The sequence below is a fragment of the Homalodisca vitripennis genome, chromosome 2 (assembly GCF_021130785.1).
Source record: "Homalodisca vitripennis isolate AUS2020 chromosome 2, UT_GWSS_2.1, whole genome shotgun sequence".
Lineage (NCBI taxonomy): Eukaryota > Metazoa > Arthropoda > Insecta > Hemiptera > Cicadellidae > Homalodisca > Homalodisca vitripennis.
In genome coordinates this window covers 68,535,603-68,560,694 of record NC_060208.1, presented here as the reverse complement: position 1 = coordinate 68,560,694, position 25,092 = coordinate 68,535,603, and the positions used below count along the sequence as shown (strand labels likewise).

At 31.2% G+C, this 25,092-nt stretch overlaps 1 protein-coding gene and 2 non-coding genes across 4 annotated transcripts in view; all 3 read right to left on the bottom strand.

The window, feature by feature from the left end:
* Positions 1–25,092, bottom strand: part of LOC124354104 (splicing factor 3B subunit 3) — a 72,386-nt gene that overhangs the window by 25,422 nt on the left and 21,872 nt on the right. Inside the window, exons 5-10 of one of the 2 annotated variants that reach the window (XM_046804320.1) lie at positions 18,887–19,141; positions 12,885–13,126; positions 12,387–12,565; positions 8,639–8,794; positions 2,190–2,227; positions 416–553 (exon numbers count right to left, since the gene is read on the bottom strand). In XM_046804320.1, coding sequence (XP_046660276.1) covers positions 2,208–2,227; positions 8,639–8,794; positions 12,387–12,565; positions 12,885–13,126; positions 18,887–19,141 — 852 coding nt within the window. In that variant the 3' untranslated portion in view covers positions 416–553; positions 2,190–2,207. Of the gene's footprint in view, positions 1–401; positions 554–2,189; positions 2,228–8,638; positions 8,795–12,386; positions 12,566–12,884; positions 13,127–18,886; positions 19,142–25,092 lie in introns of those variants that run through there. The other variant, XM_046804319.1, reaches the window with a different exon arrangement.
* Positions 11,904–11,978, bottom strand: LOC124356375. The gene has a single exon (XR_006921859.1). It is a non-coding gene; the product is annotated as a small nucleolar RNA SNORD36 (small nucleolar RNA).
* LOC124356376 lies at positions 12,252–12,328 on the bottom strand. The gene has a single exon (XR_006921860.1). It is a non-coding gene; the product is annotated as a small nucleolar RNA SNORD36 (small nucleolar RNA).

Genomic DNA, 25,092 nt, shown 5'->3' with positions numbered 1-25,092 from the left:
CCCAGAGTACCACCAGAACTGACAGTTTTACTTCTGGATGATTTGAGCATTGCATCTTATTGTGTGGCCCAGGGGGAGACTGTAAACCACAAAGCAACAACTACCAACCTACAGTTCCAGACAGCCTAGAGTTACTGTTTATTGAAAGATATTGGTTATTCACTTAATTTTAATAAATTGCTATTAGTTCATAGAAATCGTTGAGACTATTCACTTCACCCATAATGGTATATACCAAACTCTTACATTTTCACCACAGCTGTTGTTGGTAGTTGACCCACATTCAGAACTGTTGTTATAATCATAATGTTTCAGGTGAAACACGGACAGATAATCACATCATTATGTGGGGCAGTTGACAATTCATTAATTGCAAAACAAAGTGTGCCATCCAAACTCACCTGGACCGCAGCATCGTCGCCAAGCGCAGAGCAGGACAGTGTGGGGGTGATCCCGAGGAATCCAGAATCCGCCACTTCTTCCACAGTCTCACCAATAGACAACACCAGGGTGGCATTGACGAAAGATACAATGATGTATGCATCATACTCATCTGTAACAGACAGTCTGACTTCACAGTCTCTGAAGCTGATGTGGTGATTTTGTGACTTTTATTACATCATTCACAATATGTGTAGAATAGTATCTGAAGAATTGTATTCTCAAAAAAATACTAATAAGAAATTACTCTGATATATGTGATATGCATATTTAACACTGAGAAATACTGAATGTCACGTAAATCCAATATAGGACATAAAGAATATCAAGCCATTTGAAACAAATAACTTAGCATTGTATGTCAATAGCAGGAATTATTATTAGGTAAAAAAACTACCTACTTTATGAAGTTTCAAAACTATTCTTATAAAGTTTAAGTTTACATAGCTGGGTTAAGATAATAAAATAAAAACAATGTCTAGGTTAGGACAAATGAACAACCCATACTAAATTATTGATTTAAAAATCATTGCATTACTTATGAAATTAGGTACAAGCCCTGCAATTTTTGGATAGACGGAATAGACCAACTGGAGGATTTCGATTAAAATCTCATGGCATTTATAAGTTTGTTAGATAATTAAACAGTTATTAGTAATTATTATACATTTAGTTCATTGATGATTTTCTTTCACAATTATCCATTACACAGAAAATCATAACTTACATATAAAGACAATATTGTTCTTTGTTTAGTTTGTTTTAGAAAGGTTGTGAAAGGATTTATTTACAGACATTTGCCATTGTTCAGTGACATTAAAAAGTGTTACTGATTTTTTTGGTATCACTGCACAATGTCAAATGTCCTGTTTCCTTCACAATATTGTTATCATTACCAGTTACATCACAGCAATGGTAGCCATATTACCACATGTCAGCTGCTGTAACTCCCTTGGTACTGCAATAGTCAGTTTTGTTTTTATATTGTGGAAATAGGTAACTAATGGAGAATCATAATTAATAAAAAAAGCACATTTGGGACTATGTTACTATATTGTGGGATATTGTTGTTTATTGACCAAACAATTACAACATTATTTTTACTTAATAACACCATTAAAATATAATAACCATTAACAATAAAATAATGTTTAAAACATTAACAACGCTTTTTTAAATTTTATAATTGGCTAGAAGACTCACTCAACGAGTTTAAAAAATTTTCTTTAATTTCTTTCTGCCTTTATTGCATGAAGCTTTGGTTCGATGATGGTGCAAACCATTCCATAAGATTAGGCTGAATGTTATAATTATTACAAATAAAATAAGTACAGACATTTGACATTTCAATGTGTGACACATAGCAACACATCTCATTAGGTCATTTTCTTCAATAAGTTTGGTAAAACTTTTATTATGTTTCATCACGTCCTAATTCCCTAGTGTATCGGTTTATTTGCATATAGACAAAAAGAAATGTTACATTACGTGAAAAATGTCCTAATTTGACTATACTTATTTAATATAACCAACTAAATAAATTATTACTACTGCCTATTCTGTCAACATTATTTAACATTCTCACATCTTAGTTTAGACATTTTGTCGATTTTAACTTTATAGCAACATGAAATATTTAGATGAAATCCACATAAGTCATAATATATGCATGACTCAGAAAGAAAGTTAAAGTTAAGCAGTAGGATACAATATCTTCACACAGTCTTCATTTCCATCTTCCAACTTACCTCTGAGAAAGGTTTACTTCATCTCAACCCAGCAACATCTGGAAAATAAAACAACTGGTGTTTGATCAGTTTTTCAAGTGATCTTCACCAGTTTGTTAGTAAGGCTTTATCAGAACCTACTGTTTTGGGCAGTGCTGGTAACTTTTTATGGATCTGAAAAAACAATAATGAGTTTAGTTAAGTCCTCTTCTGTTCCACTGAACTGCAGCAGGTGGCCATTGGTTAACTGCATTCTTGTAGCCCTCATAAGCCCAAGTACAATCCAAAATGCTTAAAGGATTGTATCTAACTTTTAATATTTTTAGTCTGGAATTCTGTACAACTTCACTCAAAGTAGTAAAGCGCTAAAGGAATGCCAACAAAAAGTTATATGGAAAGAATTTAATTTTTTTACCTGTCCAAACTCTATGATTGGTGATATAGAAAACAAACAAAAGGTAAAACATTTAATTTTCATTAAAACCACTCCTTTTGGCTTTAAGAAGGTTTAAAAAAATGTTTACGAATGGTAAAAAAACACAAATACATAATCAATATAGCCACTTAAAAAAATATATGGTAATATAAAAGTACAAATTTAAAATTCACTTTTTATGGTTCAGTCTTGTAGTTAATTATTTTTTAACTAACTTTCAACTTATAACTTTAAATACGTGATACTAAAGCAAAAATTCTATTTAAAAACGTTTTCTGATCACTAGAGATATTTTGAAAATTGAGATCCGTAATGGTAATTAATAGTTTGCTAGAACATACTCTCACACAATCTGAAACAAACAAATACTACTTACTATACTACGAGACATATTATTGCAAGCCTGGGTCATGGCAAATACACTGTTGATTAATGACAGGTCTGGAAATTTGTTTAAACCTTGCATGACTATAGAAGATTAGTTCCATGTGATAAAACTAGAATTTAAAATTAATTATCAATGACTTGCAATGATATGTCTTGTATTATAGTATAAGAAATAACATCTCATTGTTAGAATAACAACAGCTGTGCTACATTGCATGCATAATAGATATAACTATTATGATGTAAATAATATTGTAATAGTTACCAAAAATATAGATATTTAAAAGAACACAACAATGATATATTGAACATTCCTCATTGTTAGATAATTTCTGAACATTTTTCAAAGGCATAAAAATGAAAAAGAGTCTTTTACCACAAGCTCCGAGAGCAACTCCATTTCCCAAGATCCTCTTTTTTGGAAATTTTGCAGGTATGTTAGTATAGCTAATAGTATCTTCTACCCCCCCCCTTTAGATTCTATTTCTAAAACATGTGTTTTGATGTCTACTTCCTAGATAACAAACATATTTCATCCCCCAATTTACTTTGTGGGGGGAGGAGGTAACCTTGTCAAATAATATGATAGGGGATGTGGAGGTATAAGTATTTGTACTAGTTCTACTAAAACAAAAACATACAAATATATAAGCACGGAAGAAGTCATTAAAAGTATGTATTGATTACATCCAAATAACCCCCCTTTGGGAGGGTATGGGGTACAAGTACAAAATGCCCAAACAATATGATTAAACTAAAACTATGTTAATAATAAAGGTAATAAATATAACAAGGTGTCTGGTTGTTTACCCAATCATTTTTAAATGTTACATATCAGTCTAAAAATTAATATTGAATTTGTATAACTTTACTTGACATACATGGCCAGTTTCGATAACAAAGTATGTAATAGAAAAGAGAAGTACGTTATCTTTCTCAAGCAGGAAATTAAAACAGATTATTATTGGAGTATGTTAGTAGTCTAAATTTTACCCCACATACACATTTTTATCAAAATCTGACAACTTTTAAAAATAGGGGAGTCATGGTACTTCTCCCTAAGGGGGTAATTTCGACAGTCAACAAGGAATTTTACTGTCCTCTTCTGTGCTTAAATCTTTGTATTTTTATGTATTACTAGAACTAGTACAAAATTATTGATACCCCAGATACTTTTTATGTTATTTGGAGGTTTTTCATGATATTTAGCTGGAACTTTTGTCCCCACCTCCACCAAAATAAGTTGGTGAGAGTAAAAAATCTTAGGTTTAGTTTTCCAGAAAATAGGCATTGAAACGTGTTTTAGAAAAAAAAAACTATTAATGGGAGGTCATGTTCCCTCCTCAAGGAGAGTCAGAGGGTAACAAAATATGCTACCATTTTGTTTCTACAATTGTTAGGGGCTTTAAATTTCACTAATACTTTTAAAACCTACTTATTAATTGTGTAGAGTTTAAAAATGTTCAGTGCATAAATGAGCAAGTAATAAATTGGCAAGTAATATAAAATCAAACGTTTAAACTTCATGGGACACCTAGTACATACTAGTAGTAGTAACAAATGAAAATTTTTCTTCAGTATTTCTTAAATTTGGAAATACAGGTTGTTTTATACCCTTCTCACAACATTGCGGTTAGCACTAACTATGAAACTACTTTACAAGTTGCTTTACAAGTCAAGTAGTAAAGTTTGTTGAAAATGTAATGTTTGTTTAAAACCTATTTTGGAGTTTGGCTCATTGAGAACACATAAATATTGTATTTGTCAAGACTAAAGCCCCGCTTGATGGTTAATTATGTCATAAAAGTGAAGATAAGACGACTCAAAATAAGTTACTGGCCATTATAGTGAACCTAAAAAAATCAAAATGAGATGCTATCCCAATAAGAGGAATGAAAATTAAATATTCTGCACTGCCATTCTAACTACAAATAGCACGTCCCAATATCAGACATATACCAGCTGCAGTATTTAAATAGTTGTCAGAAACATCAATGTTATTGATTTTTCATACAATTATTTGAAGATTTTAACAGCAAATCTACTTGTTAAGGATATCATAATTCCATATTACATCTGCATTGTAAACACAAGCAAATCAACATGTTAAGGATATCTAATTTCATGTTACATCTGCATTGTAAACACAAGCAAATCAACATGTTAAGGATATCTAATTTCATGTTACATCTAGCGAACCTAAATGTTAGGGATATCATAATTCCATATTACATCTGCAATGTAAACACAAGTAAATCTACTTATTAAGGATCAACATAATTTCATGTTACATCTGCATTGTAAACAAAAACAAACATGAAGATTTGCATAAAACATTTGTTACTGTGTTTTTAATTCCTACCTATAAACTAAATTTTCACTATAAAAGTTTTAAACTATGCAGACAACTTAATCGTGTAAGTTTTCAACATTTTCACCACTTTTTAGCTGACCATGTGATTTTGCATTCTCAATACTATATTCATTAAACTGTTCGGAAAACCAGAAGTCATGTCATGTGATTAACACATTGGTGATGGATTTGTGCTCTAGTATCTTAGCACATAGACTCTAAAGATATAGCAATTAAGCACTGAGCAGTAGCCGCTGTGTATTACAAGCAAACTGAAGGTCAAGACAAAGGTTACATTTTACAAAAGTGTTAATAAAACACTTGCCCTTGTTATATTTTCTTTATCACTGTTAGGGTTTTATCTTAAATATATCTAGCATTTTTGTTGACACTGTAATACTATAACATCTACAGCAAGATTGTGTTCCAAGCTTGATTCACTCTGACAGAAATGTTCCTGAAAGAGGCGACAAGTTGATATTACTGTTCGCACCAACTGGACCTTCGATAACATTTGTTATCAAAGGGACAGACTGTGCTATTTTGATTTTTTCATCAGGTTTACATACACAATAGGTATTTCCCATTTAATTAAATCTTTAAACCATGACAAGCTATGTATAAAATATCTACCTTTACAATAAATTTCGAGATAAAACTTTGTATTAGTCAATGTAATTTGAACATTTATAGCTAAAAGGTCTAAAATCAGTCTTAAATATTAATGAATTAATAACATATGAACAATTGGAATCAGAATTAAAAAGCTCGATTTTTGCCATCATCATTTTCTAGGTAAAACAACAAGTATTCATCACTTCCCAATCATTCAACTGATTTCATGTTAATTCCAAAACTTGTTGATTTTTTATTTACTATAATTTTATTTTAATTTATACTTTAATTGCCACAAACAATAATTACATTCTTTATTTTATTGAAATTTATGGTTACATTTTCAGAGATAACTACTCGAATTTTATGGTCCGAAGGCTAAATAAAAAAAATTAGTTTTGGGAGATAATGACATTTTTTAACATTATTATTTGATGGAACCAAAAATACCCAAAATAGAAACAAAAATTGATTTACCTTTACATGAAAGTCATGTATTAATTTTGACATAGAAGCCCTAAACAGTAACTGCTTGCAGCAAAGTAAATAAATGCTACTTTGATTGGCTGCAAAAAAAACAGAGAGCACTTCTTATCAGTTAAAAAGAGAGCACTTCTCATCAGTTAAAAATTAAAGAGTTTACACAGAATAGAGGCTATTTGGTCTAAGAGGTTAGTAATCAGCACAGTTTCCTGCACAGGAAACTATGCATCATCGTCCAAGTCAGGAACAGTTCGGCTATCAATTAATTACTAATGTGTTTAACCCTAGAACTGGCGGTCATTTCATCCTGTAGTGTCGGGCTGTTTTGGAGCTTCGCGCAAGGTTTTTTTAAAAAAAATATAAAAAATATAAAATAAAAGCAATATAAATAAGAGTATATATTTTTGTGTTCAGAATTAAACGTAGAATTGCACTATATTGTAAAATTAACCATCAAAAATTTTCTAATAAACACTTTTTTTAATCAAATATACAATTTACGAAAAATATTTCTTAAATTTGGGGGGGACCATACCTAGCAAATGAAGTTATAGTGAGAAATATTTATAAGTGAGATAGCCATTCTGTGTCAAATTTTATCTAGTTTCAGAAAAACATAAACATTATACACATTTATGAAAGCATCATAAAGCTATAGAACAAAAAGCAGCGATGCGTATAAATTCTGAAAATCGGGTGTACACGTAAGACTTTGGTAAAACAAGTTTTGCTAATACATTTATCTATGAATACATGTTATTTTGCATATTTTATTACTTAGAATAAAATATAATATACAGTAGTAATGAAATAATTACCATAAATTATTTTTTGAAAAGTAAAAAAAGTTAAATTTTGCCATTATTCAAAAATTTTGCGAAAAATTTTCATTCAGCAAAATATAAAATAGTTTCTAAAACTTGTACTATATCAAAATTTATAAATTTATGGTTTATAAGTAATAGGAAATATTATGTAGTTAGAAAACTATAAATATAACTAAAGATATTGAAAAAATATAGAATAACCCAAAAAAGTTATTATATATAACCAAAGAAATTACAGGAAATATATATTTTATTGTGAAAACTATCTATTTACCAAAAATAAATAGTTACTTCAGAGCTAAAAGAGTGCTATAAATAACGTTTAGTAAGTGAAAAGAATAACAAACTATGTGAAATGAATTTTAGCCAAGTCATTTTGCCATAACCTACACAAAGCCGGTAATTTCTCAAACATATTTCAGTAAATAGAAATTGATTTATTCTAAAATATATATGTTTACACTACTACGACATCAAACAACACACTACACATTAAATACGACACTAAAACACGCGTAAAACTATTAAAACTTACAAATATCCACAGCTCGGCACGAAAGTGATACAGAACGGCAGCGGCAATATGGCGGTCACTAAAAACGGCGTCGCGTTTTCTTTTACGTTCAAAATAACAAGCTTGCTACGTCATAACCATAATACAAAGAGGAATAAAACTCATCTGTTTCTTAGCATTTTTCTTCCCGAATCCAATGGTGCATGAATTATATCGATACGTTACCGGAGTATATTATAAAAAGTAATTATACGAGGGAATGTTTGATCGACAAAATTTTGACGGTTAACACCACAAAAGCGGCATTAACCGACATAATTATGTCGATTAACAGTTCTAGGGTTAAAGCTAGAAACAATCCCCACATTTCAAACTCCTGTTTTTTCTCTCCTAATTTACTAAATGCAAAACACAACTATGCAGTTTGGTATTAACATCCTTATACAACTTATGTATTTAATCGAACCTATAATAGAAATCTTTTAAATCTTGATAATGGAAAAATTAATCTTATGTCCTTCTAAAATTATTTAGTATCAAATAAATGCTCCCTCGAAAGGATAAAATTCTACATGATTGGCTAAATTAAAAATTTATTGAGAGTGGCACTAAGGCAGAGAACCAAACTTTTGTGGCAGCAATTATATTTGCATTGAAAATAATAAAAATGAAAACAAATTGTAACCATACAAGACTTATACAAAACAATGACAAATACATATTGACAAAATTAACCAAATTTGTAAAAAGTTAATTAAAGACAATTCCAACAAATAACAACTTGCATAAAATGCAGTTTGAAAATATAGCACAGGTCAAGAGAAGATGAAATATTGTAAATCTCAACTAACTGACCATCGACTCGTTTCTTGACGGTCCACACAGCGTTGGGGTTGCCAGGTAACTCGGAGACAGCCATCTCTGAAACCTCCAGACCATGGCGCAGAACACGTATAGAGGAGCGGGGTCCCCGGCCACACGCCATGTACAGCTGCGGTGTGTCCTCATTAGCTACAACAATCACCACTCACATTAACTCCTTGAGGTAATAGTTGTTTAAACTTCTTCAAGCCTGGTAGGAGCAATTCAATTTGGTAAAAATGTAGTTTGGGTTTACCCTAATACAGGGAGCGGCAATAATTTTCGTCCCTGTACAGTAGGATAAAGGGAGTTAATGGAGTATTGTATATGTTATTGTATATAGCCTACTTTATGCCATTATTGCAGCCATGGAGCAGTGGTACAGTGTACATTATTTGTAATATCAAGAAACCGAGCTATGCTCAGTTTTATTTTTTCTGGTAAATCATGTTTTGAGATTCATTTTATGATATACTTGTCCGCAAACGATAAAAATATAAACGCCATGGCTATTTATTGCTCTGTCATTTTCTGCATTAAAAGATAACATACGAGGGCTGTTCAGAAAGTAACCTCCGGTCGATTGAAAAAAATACACCAAGTTAAGTAAAAATATTTTAATATATACATCTTACAACTACATCTTTGCACTATTTTTCGACATAGTCTCCATCACGATTGAGGCACTTATCGTATCTCTTCACAAGCTTTGAAATTCCTTCTGCATAAAAATCACCCGCCTGTGCCTTGAGCCAGCCTGTGACCGCATCTTTGAGCTCTTCGTCGTCATCAAACCGCTGGGACCCGAGCCATTTCTTCATATGCATGAAGAGGTGATAGTCGCTTGGCGCCAGATCTGGGCTGTAAGGTGGATGGTTGAAAACGTCCCACTTGAAGGACTTAAGAAGGGCTGTTGTTCTGCAAGCAGAGTGAGGACGGGCGTTATCGTGCAAAAAAACGATACCGGAAGTCAGCATACCACGGCGTTTGTTCTGTATAGCCCGTCGTAATGTTTTTAGTGTTTCACAGTACACGTCTTGATTAATGGTCGTCCCACGTTCCATGAATTCAACCAACAACACCCCTTTGGCATCCCAAAACACCGTTGCCATCAGTTTTCTGGCAGAAAAATCTTGCCGGGCTTTTTTTGGTTTGGTAGGCGAATCTGAATGTGCCCACATCTTTGATTGTTCTTTTGTCTCAGGGTTTACGTACTTAATCCAGGTTTCGTCACCGGTCACGATTCTGTTTAACAATGGTTCTCCTTCGTCCGCATAACGTGACAGAAAGTCTAATGCAGAGGCCATTCTTTGAGTTTTGTGGTGGTCGGTAAGAATTTTGGGCACCCATCGTGCACATAACTTACGGTAACCCAATCTTGCTGTCACTATCTCGTACAAAAGAGTCTTAGAAATCTGTGGAAAATCAGTAGACAACTCCGCCATTGTGAAACGTCGATTTTCACGAACTTTTGCATCAACTGTCTGAACGAGTTCGTCAGTCACCAAGGATGGTCTACCACTCCTCTCTTCATCATGAACGTTTTCTCGTCCACTTTTAAATAAACGTACCCATTCACGGACAACTCCTTCACTCATAACTTGTGGTCCGTACACGGCACAAAGCTCACGATGAATAGCTGCTGCAGAGTATCCTTTGGCTGTAAAAAAACCGTATAACAGCACGCACTTCACATTTGGCGGTATTTTCTATTGCAGCACACATTTCAAACTGCCACAAAAACTAAACTAGTGCAGGTACGATGTTCACTCGACTACAGCTTGATGCCGACTGACCTGCTTAGTGCGTGAATGCACAGATGGCGCGCTACTCCCCTCCACTACCCGCACTGTGACCAACCGGAGGTTACTTTCTGAACAGCCCTCGTATATATATATATATATATATATATATATATATATATTAAAAATAGTAGAGGATCCAGAATTGATCCTTGTGGGACCCCACAATTAAATTATTTCCATTCTGACAACAAAATATTTTAAAAACAACTGTGTACCTGAATCAAAATGAAAGATAACAGTTGATCCAGCACAACTAGAGAAATGAACGTTGTAATAGAGAATTTTATTCAAGAGAAATTCATACACCTCACAGTCGAAAGTCTCACAGGACAAATCGCAGAACATAGCAGCTGTGCCCAGCAGCCTGTCCAAGCCGTCTGTCACTCTATACACAAAATATTCAATGGTCTGAACTGTGTTTCATCCAGCTCTAAAACCATATTGCTCATTTGCAAACATAATATTGTGTTCAAAATTATAAATTATTTGATCCGTCACTAGTTTTTTCAAACACTTTGTAAAAGGCAAGATTGATACTGGCCTGTAGTTTTCTGAATTTTGCTTACTTCCTTTCTTGAAAATAGGTTTTATTTCTGCATATTTTAAGTTGGTAAAGAACGTAACTGGTCTCAAATTATCTATTTAATAAAATACAAATGAGTAAAGCAGCTTGTTTTATCTAATCCACAGGAATTTAATTCCGACCTCATGACATTGTTTTTCAGTTATTTAGTTGTATTACATAATTATACCGTGTGAACTGATACAGGCTTAATTGGATTAGTGTTTGAATTTTGAATTAGACAAATATGAAAGTACCTACTTTTTGGCATAACTATTAATTAATTAAGACCAAATTTTTGTATTGATATCAGAACAAGTGGGATTTGAATCACTTCTTTTATTGTTTCAGCCCATCCCTAATAAAAATTGTCATACCATTATTTTATAATAGGAATATTTCTAAATAACCAATAATAAAGGAATCAACATCACATTTTGTTCAGATTGGTTGATCACTAGAATTAAGTACGAGAAGAAGGCATTCCCCTCCAATTTCCTAAACTAGGAGTCTGGCACTGAAGTCCAACTGCTTCCGATTGTCACCAACTACTTTATCATTGCTCTCTGCTTAGTAGCTGACTTTTGGAATAGCTAATGGAAATATCTATTGACTATTCTGTTGTCCTCGTTCATTGAATGTTTCTAGACCTAGTGTAGCAATCTATAAGTTTTATTAGACCTATATGCACCTTCCTGTGCTGTTTTACAGACATATTGTTATATAGTTTTTACATTGCATTCTACAAGACAAGTAATCTTATTTTAATACAACAAAACAAACAAACATTTGTTGTATAAGTGAGAATTCATTTAGATTTAGTTTACCTTTATAGGCTTTAGAGTTTTGTACATACCACCATATTATTGAAAATTTAAATACCACTCACAGGACTGTTCAGGGTTAAAAAGCTCGTATTAGAACCATCATCATTTTCTGGTAGAATAAATCATTCTCATCATATCAGTCCTTTTTGAAAGAGAAACTTCTGAAATTTACTGATATTTATTCATTAGTCTATGTCTAGTGGACAATAAATAACATGTTGCATTAAAAGAAGAGAAAAACTATTGCTAGTGTTCTATACTACTACAGCAGTACTGAAATTGTATTTCACACTATTCCTCTCAGATAAATGTTATAAATATACAAAATTTATTCCAAATTCAATATAAACCAAATGTTTAGGATCAAGAACAGGTTGAAAGTTAAAATATATATTTCTTATATTACTTCCAGGACTGTTTCAGGGTTAAAAAGCTCATATACAAACCATCATCATTTTCTGGTAGAATAAAGAATTCTCATCATTATCAGTCCCTTTTGGAAGAGAAATTTCTGTAATTAAGAGTTAAACTTATAAACATACACTCACCTAAATCAGCGACCTGGCATGCTAAAATAGGTGAAAGCGAGTCCATTTCATCAACCAAAACCAGATTCTTGAGAGGCCTTGGAGCAAAAAAGAATGTGTCTCCCTCCTCCAGAGGCATGGCGGAGCTGAACTCGGGTTCATCATCATCATCTCCAAGATGAGCAATCTGGTATAGGTAGCTGCGAGGGCAACACAAAACCTTCATTTTAACTTTCACCCACTCAAATTTTATTCCCAGTACAAAACAAAACTTCCTCATGCAATTTATTATGAGTATTTAAATGTGGTAGGGATGTGTCTGAACAACAATATATAAACTGGAATTCAACGATAGCCCTTCAATTTCCTGTAGCACCAAAATAAATCCACTGACACAATTAATGTGAAAGTGGTCGGTTATAAGGTGCCCAATAAATTTGTGAGCAACTACTCTTAAATTATTTTGCTGTATTAAATATAAATTACAATCCTGCAACTACAAACTACAAATTAACTTACTGATTGCCAAATTCCGCAGCCACGAACAGAAATCCTGTCTTCATCACGCACATGGCAGTCGCAACAGGTACAGTGTCAAAGTATTTGAGTTTGATCTCTGTTACCATATCTTCGTCTATCTCCAAAGTCACCTTGAAAATGTCCCCTTGCTCTGTTTGGGCCAAGAAGAAGAACATGGACTTGGTCTTGTGGGTCGCTGAGCAGACAAAAATCATACCTCGTTCAGGATCATCCAAATCATTCTGAAAGTATATTCAATCAATCACCACACCATTTTATTCAACAATCTTAAAGAACACCATACACAATTATTATAGTTTTGACATCCTGCATTTTTATTTTTTATTTATTTTTTCTTCGAAAAACTGTAAACTTTGTTAAAAACAATGTACTTTTAGTACGTAGAAAACTTCCATTTTGTCAGTAGAGTATGCTTTGAACTACAAGAGCATTTTATTCTGGTAAATATTTACTTCAGCCACTTCAAACTACTTTTTTTAATGAAAATGCCTAAAAAATAAATGTTAAAAAACAACCGAAGACAATTCAGTTTTGGAAAGCCCAAACATAAAAAAACCCTCATGAAAGGAACTAGTAGTAGAACAGGCTGAGCCTCCAGCCATCACTCGACAAATACTTTCTGTCTACGATTACTTAAGTATGATTCAAAAAAACCTAACAATCTCATTTAAACCCTAATATTTCAATTTCATAAGGATGTCATTGTGATTTACTGTCAGAGGCAATTTACAAATTTAAGGCTCTATTGCATCAAAGGTGTTTTTCATTACCTAAAGCCAAATTGTGATATACTCAGGAAGCTATTAGTTTCAACAGAGAAAAATGCTAATTTGATCATACACCAAAATTTCAAATATTTTTGACAGTATTGGTATAACAGATACTGGGCGGTAACTATTTGGCTCGTTCTTGGGCTCCTTCTTATAAATAGGACAAATACGAGCTATTTTAAGTTTATTTGGGAAAACTCCCTCAAGTAGACAGAGATTTAAACAGTATGAAAAAGGTTCTGCTAAAGTTGTAATCACATGTTTTATAATAACATTTGACATCATAAATATCACAGCTATTGGAGTTACTTAGACACTTGTCACCATTCACCATATCATTGGGAGATATGTTCCATGTAAAAGAGATAAATGGAATGAAATGTGTCTGAACAGTTCTTCAGTGGTGGGAGTTTGGTTAGACATATTTACATTCTACCAGCTTCTTCTTATTGGAATCAAATGCTTAATTTAGGAACAAACACTCCAATAATTAAGAAATTTTATTTTTGTGAGGCTTTTCCTCTTAAATGAACACATCAGACCCACATAACTGTAGACATATTTATTTTTTGTTTATTATTTTTCATAGAAATTATAAAGAAATCTTCAAAATTATCAGGAGGTATACCACTTGTTACTCTACAGTACATTTTTTTATTGTTATTATTTATTAACAGTTTAGAATATAAAATCCTATACTTTACAATACTTTGTCGTTACTTATTAGTCTTGCTCATTTAAAACAATAAATAAATGGTGTTATGTATAAAAATCAAATTCTGTAGTAGGCTCTGTAACCAGGAGGCTGTGCTTTGACAAGACTCCAACGATGCTGACCTACGTTACTGTAGCACTACAACGACCAACACGTCACAAAGACGTGCTGGAGATACCAGAGTGCTGTGTTCACAAATTATGCCCATAACATATACAGTATCGTACAATCAATAGTACAAGTAGAGACAGTTACAAAAACAAATTATAATTTTGCAAAAATAGTTAAATTTTATAGAACTTACATTCTATTATAAATACAAATCCAAGCTGAAACCAGTAAATTAACATTATTATTGGATTTGTTTGAATATTACAAAAATAGAAATGTATATATTTTTTTCTATTTCCTTTATTGCATTTGTCATGCAATAAAGCGTTTGTTGCCATTTATATATTATTAAACCATTTGGGACTAAAAAATTTGAGTTAATTTCACTATCACTGCTGCTGTCATTGGTACTATTAGACATTTCATGATTATCATTCATTGTGTTTTATAATTTACTTTCACTATATTTTTTTAACATTTTCAATAAACTTTGTGGAATTGTTACATTTACAATCAACAAACATAAATATAGAAAAAACTAATTGAAATTAAAATGTCATTAATTAATGAAAAATTATTTGTTTATTTAGTTGCCTACCTACACAATAGGGTAAAGAAGATGTATACAGTTTCATACATAATGAAAAACAAAACCTGTATTAGCAATCAGTGATTTGTGTAATGGATCACATGTCACAGTATTGATGTAAACCAATGCAACAGTCAAATATTGAGTACAAAATCACAATATTTTCTTACTTTGGTTAACCACCTCTTTATTTTTCAATCTACTGATACTAGATAAACAACGATAAAGCTCAAACAACAAAGAACTCACATTGGCTCGGCCACTTTCATCTTTAAGACTCAAATGATTAAACTACTGAATTAAAATTATATATTAAAAAAAAATTAAGATCAAACCGATATTCCTCTAATCAATCTTGATTTGGGCCAATGACTCGCATGTTTTCACAAATTTGTGGTAAAACAGAATGTTTTATAGGAAAAGTTTGGATATATGTTAGCGATTTTAATTTATATGCAATACAAAATACCTAAAATATTACAATTATAAAAATATGCATTTAATGTTGTTTTTAACAATTGTTGGCCAAAATGGAATCTAATAGCTTAGGGTTAACTGTTATAGTTATCCTAATAGGGTGGTTAATTTTTTTAGAGACAAGAAATAAAATAGATGGAGTTATGTCTATCCATCAGGTTCAGTTCATAAATTGTAATTCTCAAAATTCAATCAGATACACATTAGTGTTTATTTTAATACTTACTTTATCACGCCTGTTCTTAAAATGAACTAGAAAATGAAATAGATGGTGTTAACATGTAACAATCAAAGTTCTGTAGTAACCTCTGTAACCAGGAGGCTGTGCTTTGACAACGCTCCAACGATGCTGACTTACGTTACTGTAGCACTACAACGACCAACACGTCACATAAACGTGCTGGAGATACCAGAGTGCTCCTCTCGCATTCATGTCCTTCAACTCTATGCACTCGAAGGCAGTATTTATAATTTGCCCTTGGAGCTTGTCAGGCAGCTCTACTTGCAGCCTCCATTTTGTCGGAGGCGTGGATTAACTTTTGCTGTAATTTTATCTCAGCTTGTCGGTCCAGCTATACTGGCCAAGATATAATACGGCCATAGCTTCGTAAGGCCAGCACCACTGGCCACTAAACATAGCAGTTATTATCTAATATTCTCTTTGTTTTATAATGAATGGCGAGTGCTGACACCTATTGAGCAGAAGTAATTTTAAAGTAAAGCAGTCAATTTTAAATTAACTTATAATTCTTCTCCTATAACACTGACTGTGCAAGTAAGACGAATGATGTAGTGGGCCTATACACTGAGTGATAGAAGGGATAGATAGATACCTAGAAAATTTTACTAGAAGACGTGTGCTAACTATTCTTGACTACACATAGGTGTATATTTTTATTCCATAAAATAATGTAAAGACTGAGAAAATTTTAAATAGTTCATGTTTGAGTATAACATAACTATATAGGTCTACTTTGTAACATTTTATTTACAATCTTTAACAATAGACATATTATATGAGTTAAATTTCCTAAATGTATGTTTACCTTTTTACTAGAAAGATTCATTAAAAATAAATTAAAAATTATTCTTCATATCTTCTTTAAACATTTTAAATTACTATGCAAATAACGTGGAGGATATTGAAAAATAATTCCGATTTGGAGAGGAAAACAAAAAATATGGCCGCCAAACTGTCAATGAAAGTAGTGTGGCCATCTATACAGTTCATACGAGTTGCAAGAACATACTAAGGTAAAACTAATGAGAGTTGTCTGTAACCTTAGTGTGGCCAGTTCTGCTGGCCTTTCAAGCGCAAAGGGTTAAAAGACATAGGCTATAATAGTTAACACACACTGGTACGTAATCTAAAATTCATTGCAAAATAAGTTAACATTTGCTCCAAAAAATCTTATGAATTTTTTACATCTTATTTTAATATGACCACATTCAGTCAAGAGGAGTTTATAAGCACAGAGTCTCAGGTGAAACACGGATGTATTGGCATCATTATGTGGTTTTGTTTACTACTTCATAAATTTAAGTTTTAAATGAGTAACAAATTCGGAAACTTCAACAAGAAAAAGCAGCAAAAATGAATAATGCGGTTCAAATTCTCTTGGGTTTTAAACAAAGATATCTTCAAGTTGGTTGTGTCAATTGAAGAGGTTCTAATTAACGGGAAATCAAAAAAAAAAAAATAAATATATATATATATGTGTGTGTGTATATTGTATAGTTTACAAGTATATAAGTAGAATTCATAAACTTATGAAATTTTATAATTTGACATGTCATTTGGTTATTTGCAATATTTCAAATTGTGGTCATGTAAACTTATGTGACTGAGATTACTCTTGTCTTTTTTTGTATTCCATAATTGTATAGTGTTTCTTGTAATAAGAACCATTACATCTAAGTAAAGTTATCATTTTATTAATACAATATTACAATTCAGAAATAGATTTCCAATTCCACGGCATTTTTACCAAACCTCTAATAAAAAAGAAAGAAAACTATTAGTAACTCATGAAATCAATTCAGTTGTCTTATATTTCACAACAAACCACATTCAGAATCAGTTTTATAATCACTGGTTTCTCAGGTGAAACACGGATATGAAAGACATCATTATGTGATTTATGATCTAGGAAACAAGACAATATGTTTTGAGTAGTAAAATAAAATTACTCCATTTATAGAAATTCATATAATTGTAGGCTTTTATGAGATTTTAAGTATTTCAACATGGTTTTGGAAAAATTACATTAAAAAGGGTTCTACTAAAACAAAAAAAAGTTTCTATCATACTTTACACCTTACATAATTATTACACTCTCCAGCATTTTTCTATTTTGTTTATCCTCACTCTGTTGTAATCTTGCTTAAGCACATTAAAATATAACTGATAACAATTCCACATGTATATGTGTATTCCGCATTTATATTCAATCCTTCAATAATTCACAATTGATTTATATAGCTTATTGTTCAGAAACAGTGTAGCTCTAGAAGATAAAAGTCTATATACCGTCAATAAACGAGCTAGAATAAATAATCAGAGATGTTTTAAATATTTTTTACACTTGAATTTATAAAGTATTTGCATACCTCAAGTTATTCCTGACCTGAGGCTTAGTCTGGAATATACAAAATACTACAGGCAATATGTACGTTCTTGACAGAACTAACCAGGTCTCATTGTCGACAGTAAAACTCATTCAGTAATAATTTTGAATGATGTTATTTAAATAATATTTGATAAATCTTTGCAAACAGCCTAAAATCAATTATCTAGATTGTAGCAATATTTACACTATATGCAGAATGAATTTCTGAATATAATTAAACTGACAACAAAAGCAACATTGTTGAAATTTTAATGGATTATTTATTCTTTATCAGCTCATTATTGCTATGAAGACAAGTGTAACTACAAATATACCTTGCCAAACTTTTACATAACATTTTTAAATTATTTGGAAAATTAGAAATAATTACCAAATAATTACCAACTGTATAATGATGAACCCTTTAATCCTGGCCATTATATCAAGTGATATGCTAAAAATCCCAAGCCATCTTAGAGAAAATTGAGTTTTTTAAACAACTCAAAACTATGCTATTTTTTAAGTTATAAAGTTATTTTTTTTACTTCTTATTAAATGTAGTTTACAAAAATATAACAAAAAAGATATAATCCTGAAATTTATATATATCTTCCATAGCCTGTTGTATATGTGCACAGTTTTAGACAATGACTTGGGCAAAGTTAATTGTAATGTAAATTAAAAAAGGAAACATTTTATAACAGACTTACCCTCCTTCGAGGAATAGGACACCGGATGTCGTGCTGATCCCCAAGGTTCTTGTACGTCAGGTAGTTCTCCGAGCAGATAAGTACACCACTGGGGCCATCGTTGCCGCCTGGTACAGACACTAAGAAGTTAGCATGCTCCTCCAATGGCTCAGAGTACTTGCGCACCACGTGGTTCAACCCTAAGTCCAGCTCGTAGAATGTTAGGGTTTGCTGAGTCTTGTGTACAGCCTCACCAGTGACATCCGTGTCTGCCTCCTGTAACATTATACACCGTCAAATATAAAAGATTAACTAACGAATGCAGGCAAGAGACCACAAGCATCTGAAGGGTGTTTTGTAGGATGTTTTACATTTTGGTTAAATTAATCCTAATGAAACCTTGTAAATTACTAACACTGGAAGTATCCATAAAATAATAACAATCCAATAATAATACACCCACAATACCATGGCATTTGTGATCTGATTAGACAAATATAAGTCCAACAAAGTACTAATACAATAAAAAATATTAATTCCTATAAGACCACTGTGATACAACAGAACCAATAATCCCCCAAAGACTGTAGCAATTTAACCCAATAAGTGATCTGCATTCTCCACCATGCCAATCATACAATTACAAAAGCCAAAAATGTTACCCAAGTAACTGATTGGATCAAACACAATCAAATTTATCACTCCTAATTTGAATTTTTACGTTTATTTGAGTTTTCCATATTAAATTTAGTGTAAAAGACAATATAAAAGACTATCAGACAATGTTTTTATCTTCTCAGAAACTTCAGCGAGGCAGCCCTCCTTGAATACACTACTGACACTGACTATTTCTACATACAGCTATACTGTACTGTAAATATTAACTTCTGATCAGAATGTACTTACATAATTAGTTACTTATATTGCACAAATAGTGTTAGAAATGCAGTTTTTCAAAATGGAAATTACTTATATCGCTTAAATATTTTTATTTTTAAACAATTAGAATAAAGGTGTTCCATACTAAATGTTGCGTAAATGTATATTTACAAAATACTCCCTTTAGTGTATATAAAGAAAGATATTTATATTATTAAGATATAAATATTTACTTCATATTTAGGTAAAATATCTTCTTTTACAAGTTAGCTGCTTAACAATAGTTATTGGTTATAAACATATCTTAGGTCAAACATCACTGATACAGTGATCACAATTAGATCAGCAACATAGAGAAAATAAATTTAAACATTGATACTTCTAGTTTTATAAACTTAAAATTTGATTATTATTGAAGTTTATTCATAAGGCTTGCTCATATCCACAAATAACTGCTTAATGAAAGCTAATCACAATGGCAATTTGTTCATAAACAAGGACCAAGAAGTAATTCTAATTACTGCTTCTCATAAATCAAGAAGTACTGATCATCATAACAAATTCTATTTAAATCAGTTATAATACAGGGGGGGAAAACCAAGAAATCTCTAAACATTACAGCTTATAAGTTAGTGTAATCAGAATTTGATCAGAAACACGGACCAAGAGGTTAAAATCACAGCTTCTCATAAGTCTAACATGTACTGTTCATCATATCAAATTCTGTTTGTTGTACCGGAGGCAAAATCACGAAATCTGTAAAGGTTACAGCAAGTAAGTTACTGCAATCAGAATTTAATTAGAAACACAGACCAAAAATTTGAACATCACTGCTTCTCAAGTCTAACATATACTTTTAATAATATCAAACTCTGTTTCAATCTGCTGTAATACTGGAGAAAAATAAAGAAATCACTAAATATTAAATATATATTAAATACTACAATCAAAATTTGATCAGAAACACGGACCAAAAGCTTAAAATCACTGCTTCTCATAAGTCTAACATGTACTATTCATCATATCAAATTCTGTTTTTTGTACCGGAGGCAAAATCAAGAAATCTGTAATGGTTACACCATGTAAGTTACTGCAATCAGAATTTGATTAAAAACAAAGACCAAAAATTGAACACTACTACTTCTCAAGTCTAACATGTACTTTTAATAACATCAGATTCTGTTTCAATCTGCTGTAATACTGGAGTCAAAATAAAGAAATCACTAAATATTACAGCATATATTAAATACCACAATCAGAATTTGATCAGAAACACGGACCAAGAGGTTAAAATCACTGTTTCTCATAAGTCTAACATGTATTGTTCATCATATCAAATTCTGTTTCTTGTACCGGAGGCAAAATCAAGATATCTGTAATAATTACAATATGTAAGTTACTGCAATCAGAATTTGATTAGAAACACAGACCAAAAATTGAAACATCACTGCTTCTCAAGTCTAACGTGTACTTTTAATAATATCAAACTCTGTTTTAATGTGCTATAATACTTGAAGTCAAAATAAAGAAATCACTAAATATTACAACATATATTCAATACTGCAATCAGAATTTGATCAGAAACACGGACCAAAAGCTTAAAATCACTGCTTCTCATAAGTCTAACATGTACTGTTCATCATATCAAATTCTGTTTTTGGTACCGGAGGCAAAATCAAGATATCTGTAAAGGTTACACCGTGTAAGTTACTGCAATCAGAATTTGATTAAAAACAAAGACCAAAAATTGAACACTACTGCTTCTCAAGTCTAACATGTACTTTTAATAATATCAAACTATGTTTCAATCTGCTGTAAATGTTTTCAATCTGCTGTAAATGTTTCAATCTGCTGTAAATGTTTCAATCTGCTGTAATACTGGAGTCAAAATAAAGAAATCACTAAATATTACAGCATATATTAAATACCACAATCAGAATTTGATCAGAAACACGGACCAAGAGGTTAAAATCACTGTTTCTCATAAGTCTAACATGTATTGTTCATCATATCAAATTCTGTTTCGTGTACCGGAGGCAAAATCAAGAAATCTGTAATGGTTACACCATGTAAGTTACTGCAATCAGAATTTGATTGGAAACACAGACCAAAAATTGAACACCACTGCTTCTCAAGTCTAACATGTACTTTTAATAACATCAGATTCTGTTTCAATCTGCTGTAATACTGGAGTCAAAGTAAATAAATCACTAAATATTACAGCATAATACATTAAATACAGCAATCAGAATTTGATCAGAAACACGGACCAAGAGGTTAAAATCACTGTTTCTCATAAGTCTAACATGTATTGTTTATCATATCAAATTTTGTGTCTATTTACCGAAATACATAGGGAAATATCACGGAATCAAATATGACGCCTCTTTGAAGCTATTACAAGCACAAATCACGAGTTCAATACAATTGTTATTGCCTTCTTTGTATTACAGAGAAAAAGCATAACTCTTTAACCTGCTTTCTCAGACCTTTTAAGAGGATTATGAGTAGATTAAAGTCCAGACTATTTGGTGTATACAAATGCACAACAATAATGTGTGCATATAATTTATTATAACTTCAAACCAAACAAAAATGAACGAATGTGGGTTTACTGTTAAAAGTACCTAGATCACACATTAATACATGATATAAAATAAAGATCTTAATATATATGACTTATCATTCCCTGTCAAAGTCAGTACAAAAATACCTTACAACTGAAAGCTTTTATTTCATTTTAATCAATTCATAATTATTTTATTGAGTTAGAAATACTAATTTATCAAATTAGATTCAATTAATGTGAATATAATCTCAAGTCAAAAAGTAATTGAGTAATAGGTAATAATCGTATAAATTTCACTAGTTTTATATTTCTCTTTAATTACAGTCTGCCTTTTCAGATCTTCTTAGAGGATTCTGGGTAGATTAATGTCATCACTATTATGTCAGTACACAAAGTCATCATTAAAGGCTTTAATTCCATCAAAGACAAAATGCTCACAGATTTTTACTTACACCTGCTAGACAATAATGTGTGAGTATATTTATAACTTCAAACAAAAACAGATTAACGAATGTGGGTTTACCGTTAAAGTACCTAAATCACACACACACTAAAACATGATTTAAATTGAAGACCTTAATCTGTATGACTCATCAGTCCCTGTCAGTCAGTAAAAAAAATACCCTACAACTGAAAGCTTTTATTTAAATTTCATCAATTCATAATTATTTTATTGAGTTAAAAATACTAATTTATAAAATTAGATTCAATAGATGTGAATATAATCTTAAGTTAAAACCTAATAGAGTAAAAGGTAATAATCGTATAACTTTACTAGTTTTATATTTCTTTTTAATTACAGTAAAACTGCCTTCTCAGATCTTCTTAGAGGATTCTGGGTAAATTGATGTCGTCACTATTATGTCAGTACACCAAGTCATCATTGAAAGCTTTAATTTCTATCAAAGACAAAATGCTTATCACAGATTTTTACTTACATAATAATGTGTGAGTATATTTATAACTTCAAACCAAAACAGATTAACGAATGTGGGTTTACCATTAAAGTACCTAAATCACACACACTAAAACATGATTTAAATTGAAGATCTTAATCTGTATGACTCATCAGTCCCTGTCAGTCAGTAAAAAAATACCCTACAACTGAAAGCTTTTATTTAAATTTCATCAATTCATAATTATTTTATTGAGTTAAAAATACTAATTTATAAAATTAGATTCAATAGATGTGAATATAATCTTAAGTCAAAACCTAATAGAGTAATAGGTAGTAATCGTATAACTTTACTAGTTTTATATTTCTTTTTAATTACAGTAAAACTGCCTTCTCAGATCTTCTTAGAGGATTCTGGGTAGATTGATGTCGTCACTATTATGTCAGTACACCAAGTCATCATTGAAAGCTTTAATTTCTATCAAAGACAAAATGCTTATCATAGATTTTTACTTACACCTGCTAGACAATAATGTGTGAGTATATTTATAACTTCAAACCAAAACAGATTAACGAATGTGGGTTTACCATTAAAGTACCTAAATCACACACACACTAAAACATGATTTAAAATGAAGACCTTAATCTGTATGACTCATCAGTCCCTGTCAGTCAGTAAAAAATACCCTACAACTGAAAGCTTTTATTTAAATTTCATCAATTCATAATTATTTTATTGAGTTAAAAATACTAATTTATAAAATTAGATTCAATTAATGTGAATATAAAATCTTAAGTCAAAACCTAATTGAGTAAAAGGTAATAATCGTATAAACTTTACTAGTTTTATATTTCTTTTTAATTACAGTAAAACTGCCTTCTCAGATCTTCTTAGAGGATTCTGGGTAGATTGATGTCGTCACTATTATGTCAGTACACCAAGTCATCATTGAAAGCTTTAATTTCTATCAAAGACAAAATGCTTATCACAGATTTTTACTTACATAATAATGTGTGAGTATATTTATAACTTCAAACAAAAACAGATTAACGAATGTGGGTTTACCATTAAAGTACCTAAATCACACACACACACACTAAAACATGATGTAAAATGAAAATCTTAATCTGTATGACTCATCAGTCCCTGTCAGTCAGTAAAAAAATACCCTACAACTGAAAGCTTTTATTTAAATTTCATCAATTCATAATTTATTGAGTAAAAAACACCAAAATATCAAATTAGATTCAATTAAATAGTATAAAATCTCAAGTCAAAACCTAATTGAGGAATAGGTAATAATCGTACTTTTTAATTACAATAAAACTGCCTTCTCAGATCTTCTTAGAGGATTCTGGGTAGAATGATGTCGTCACTATTATGTCAGTACACCAAGTCATCATTGAAAGCTTTAATTTCTATCAAAGACACAATGCTTATCACAGATTTTTACTTACATAATATTGTGTGAGTATATTTATAACTTCAAACCAAAAAAGGTTAACGAATGTGGGTTTACCATTAAAGTACCTAAATCACACACACTAAAACATGATGTAAAATGAAGATCTTAATCTGTATGACTCATCAGTCCCTGTCAGTCAGTACAAAAATACCGTACAACTGAAAGCTTTTATTTAAATTTCATCAATTCATAATTTATGAGTTAAAAATACTAATTTATCAAATTAGATTCAATTAATGAGAATAAAATCTTAAGTCAAAACCTAATTGAGTAATAGGTTATAATCGTATAAACTTTACTAGTTTTATATTTCTTTTTAATTACAGTAAAACTGCCTTCTCAGATCTTCTTAGAGGACTCTGGGTAAATTGATGTCATCACTATTTGTCAGTACACCAAGTCATCATTGAAGGCTTTA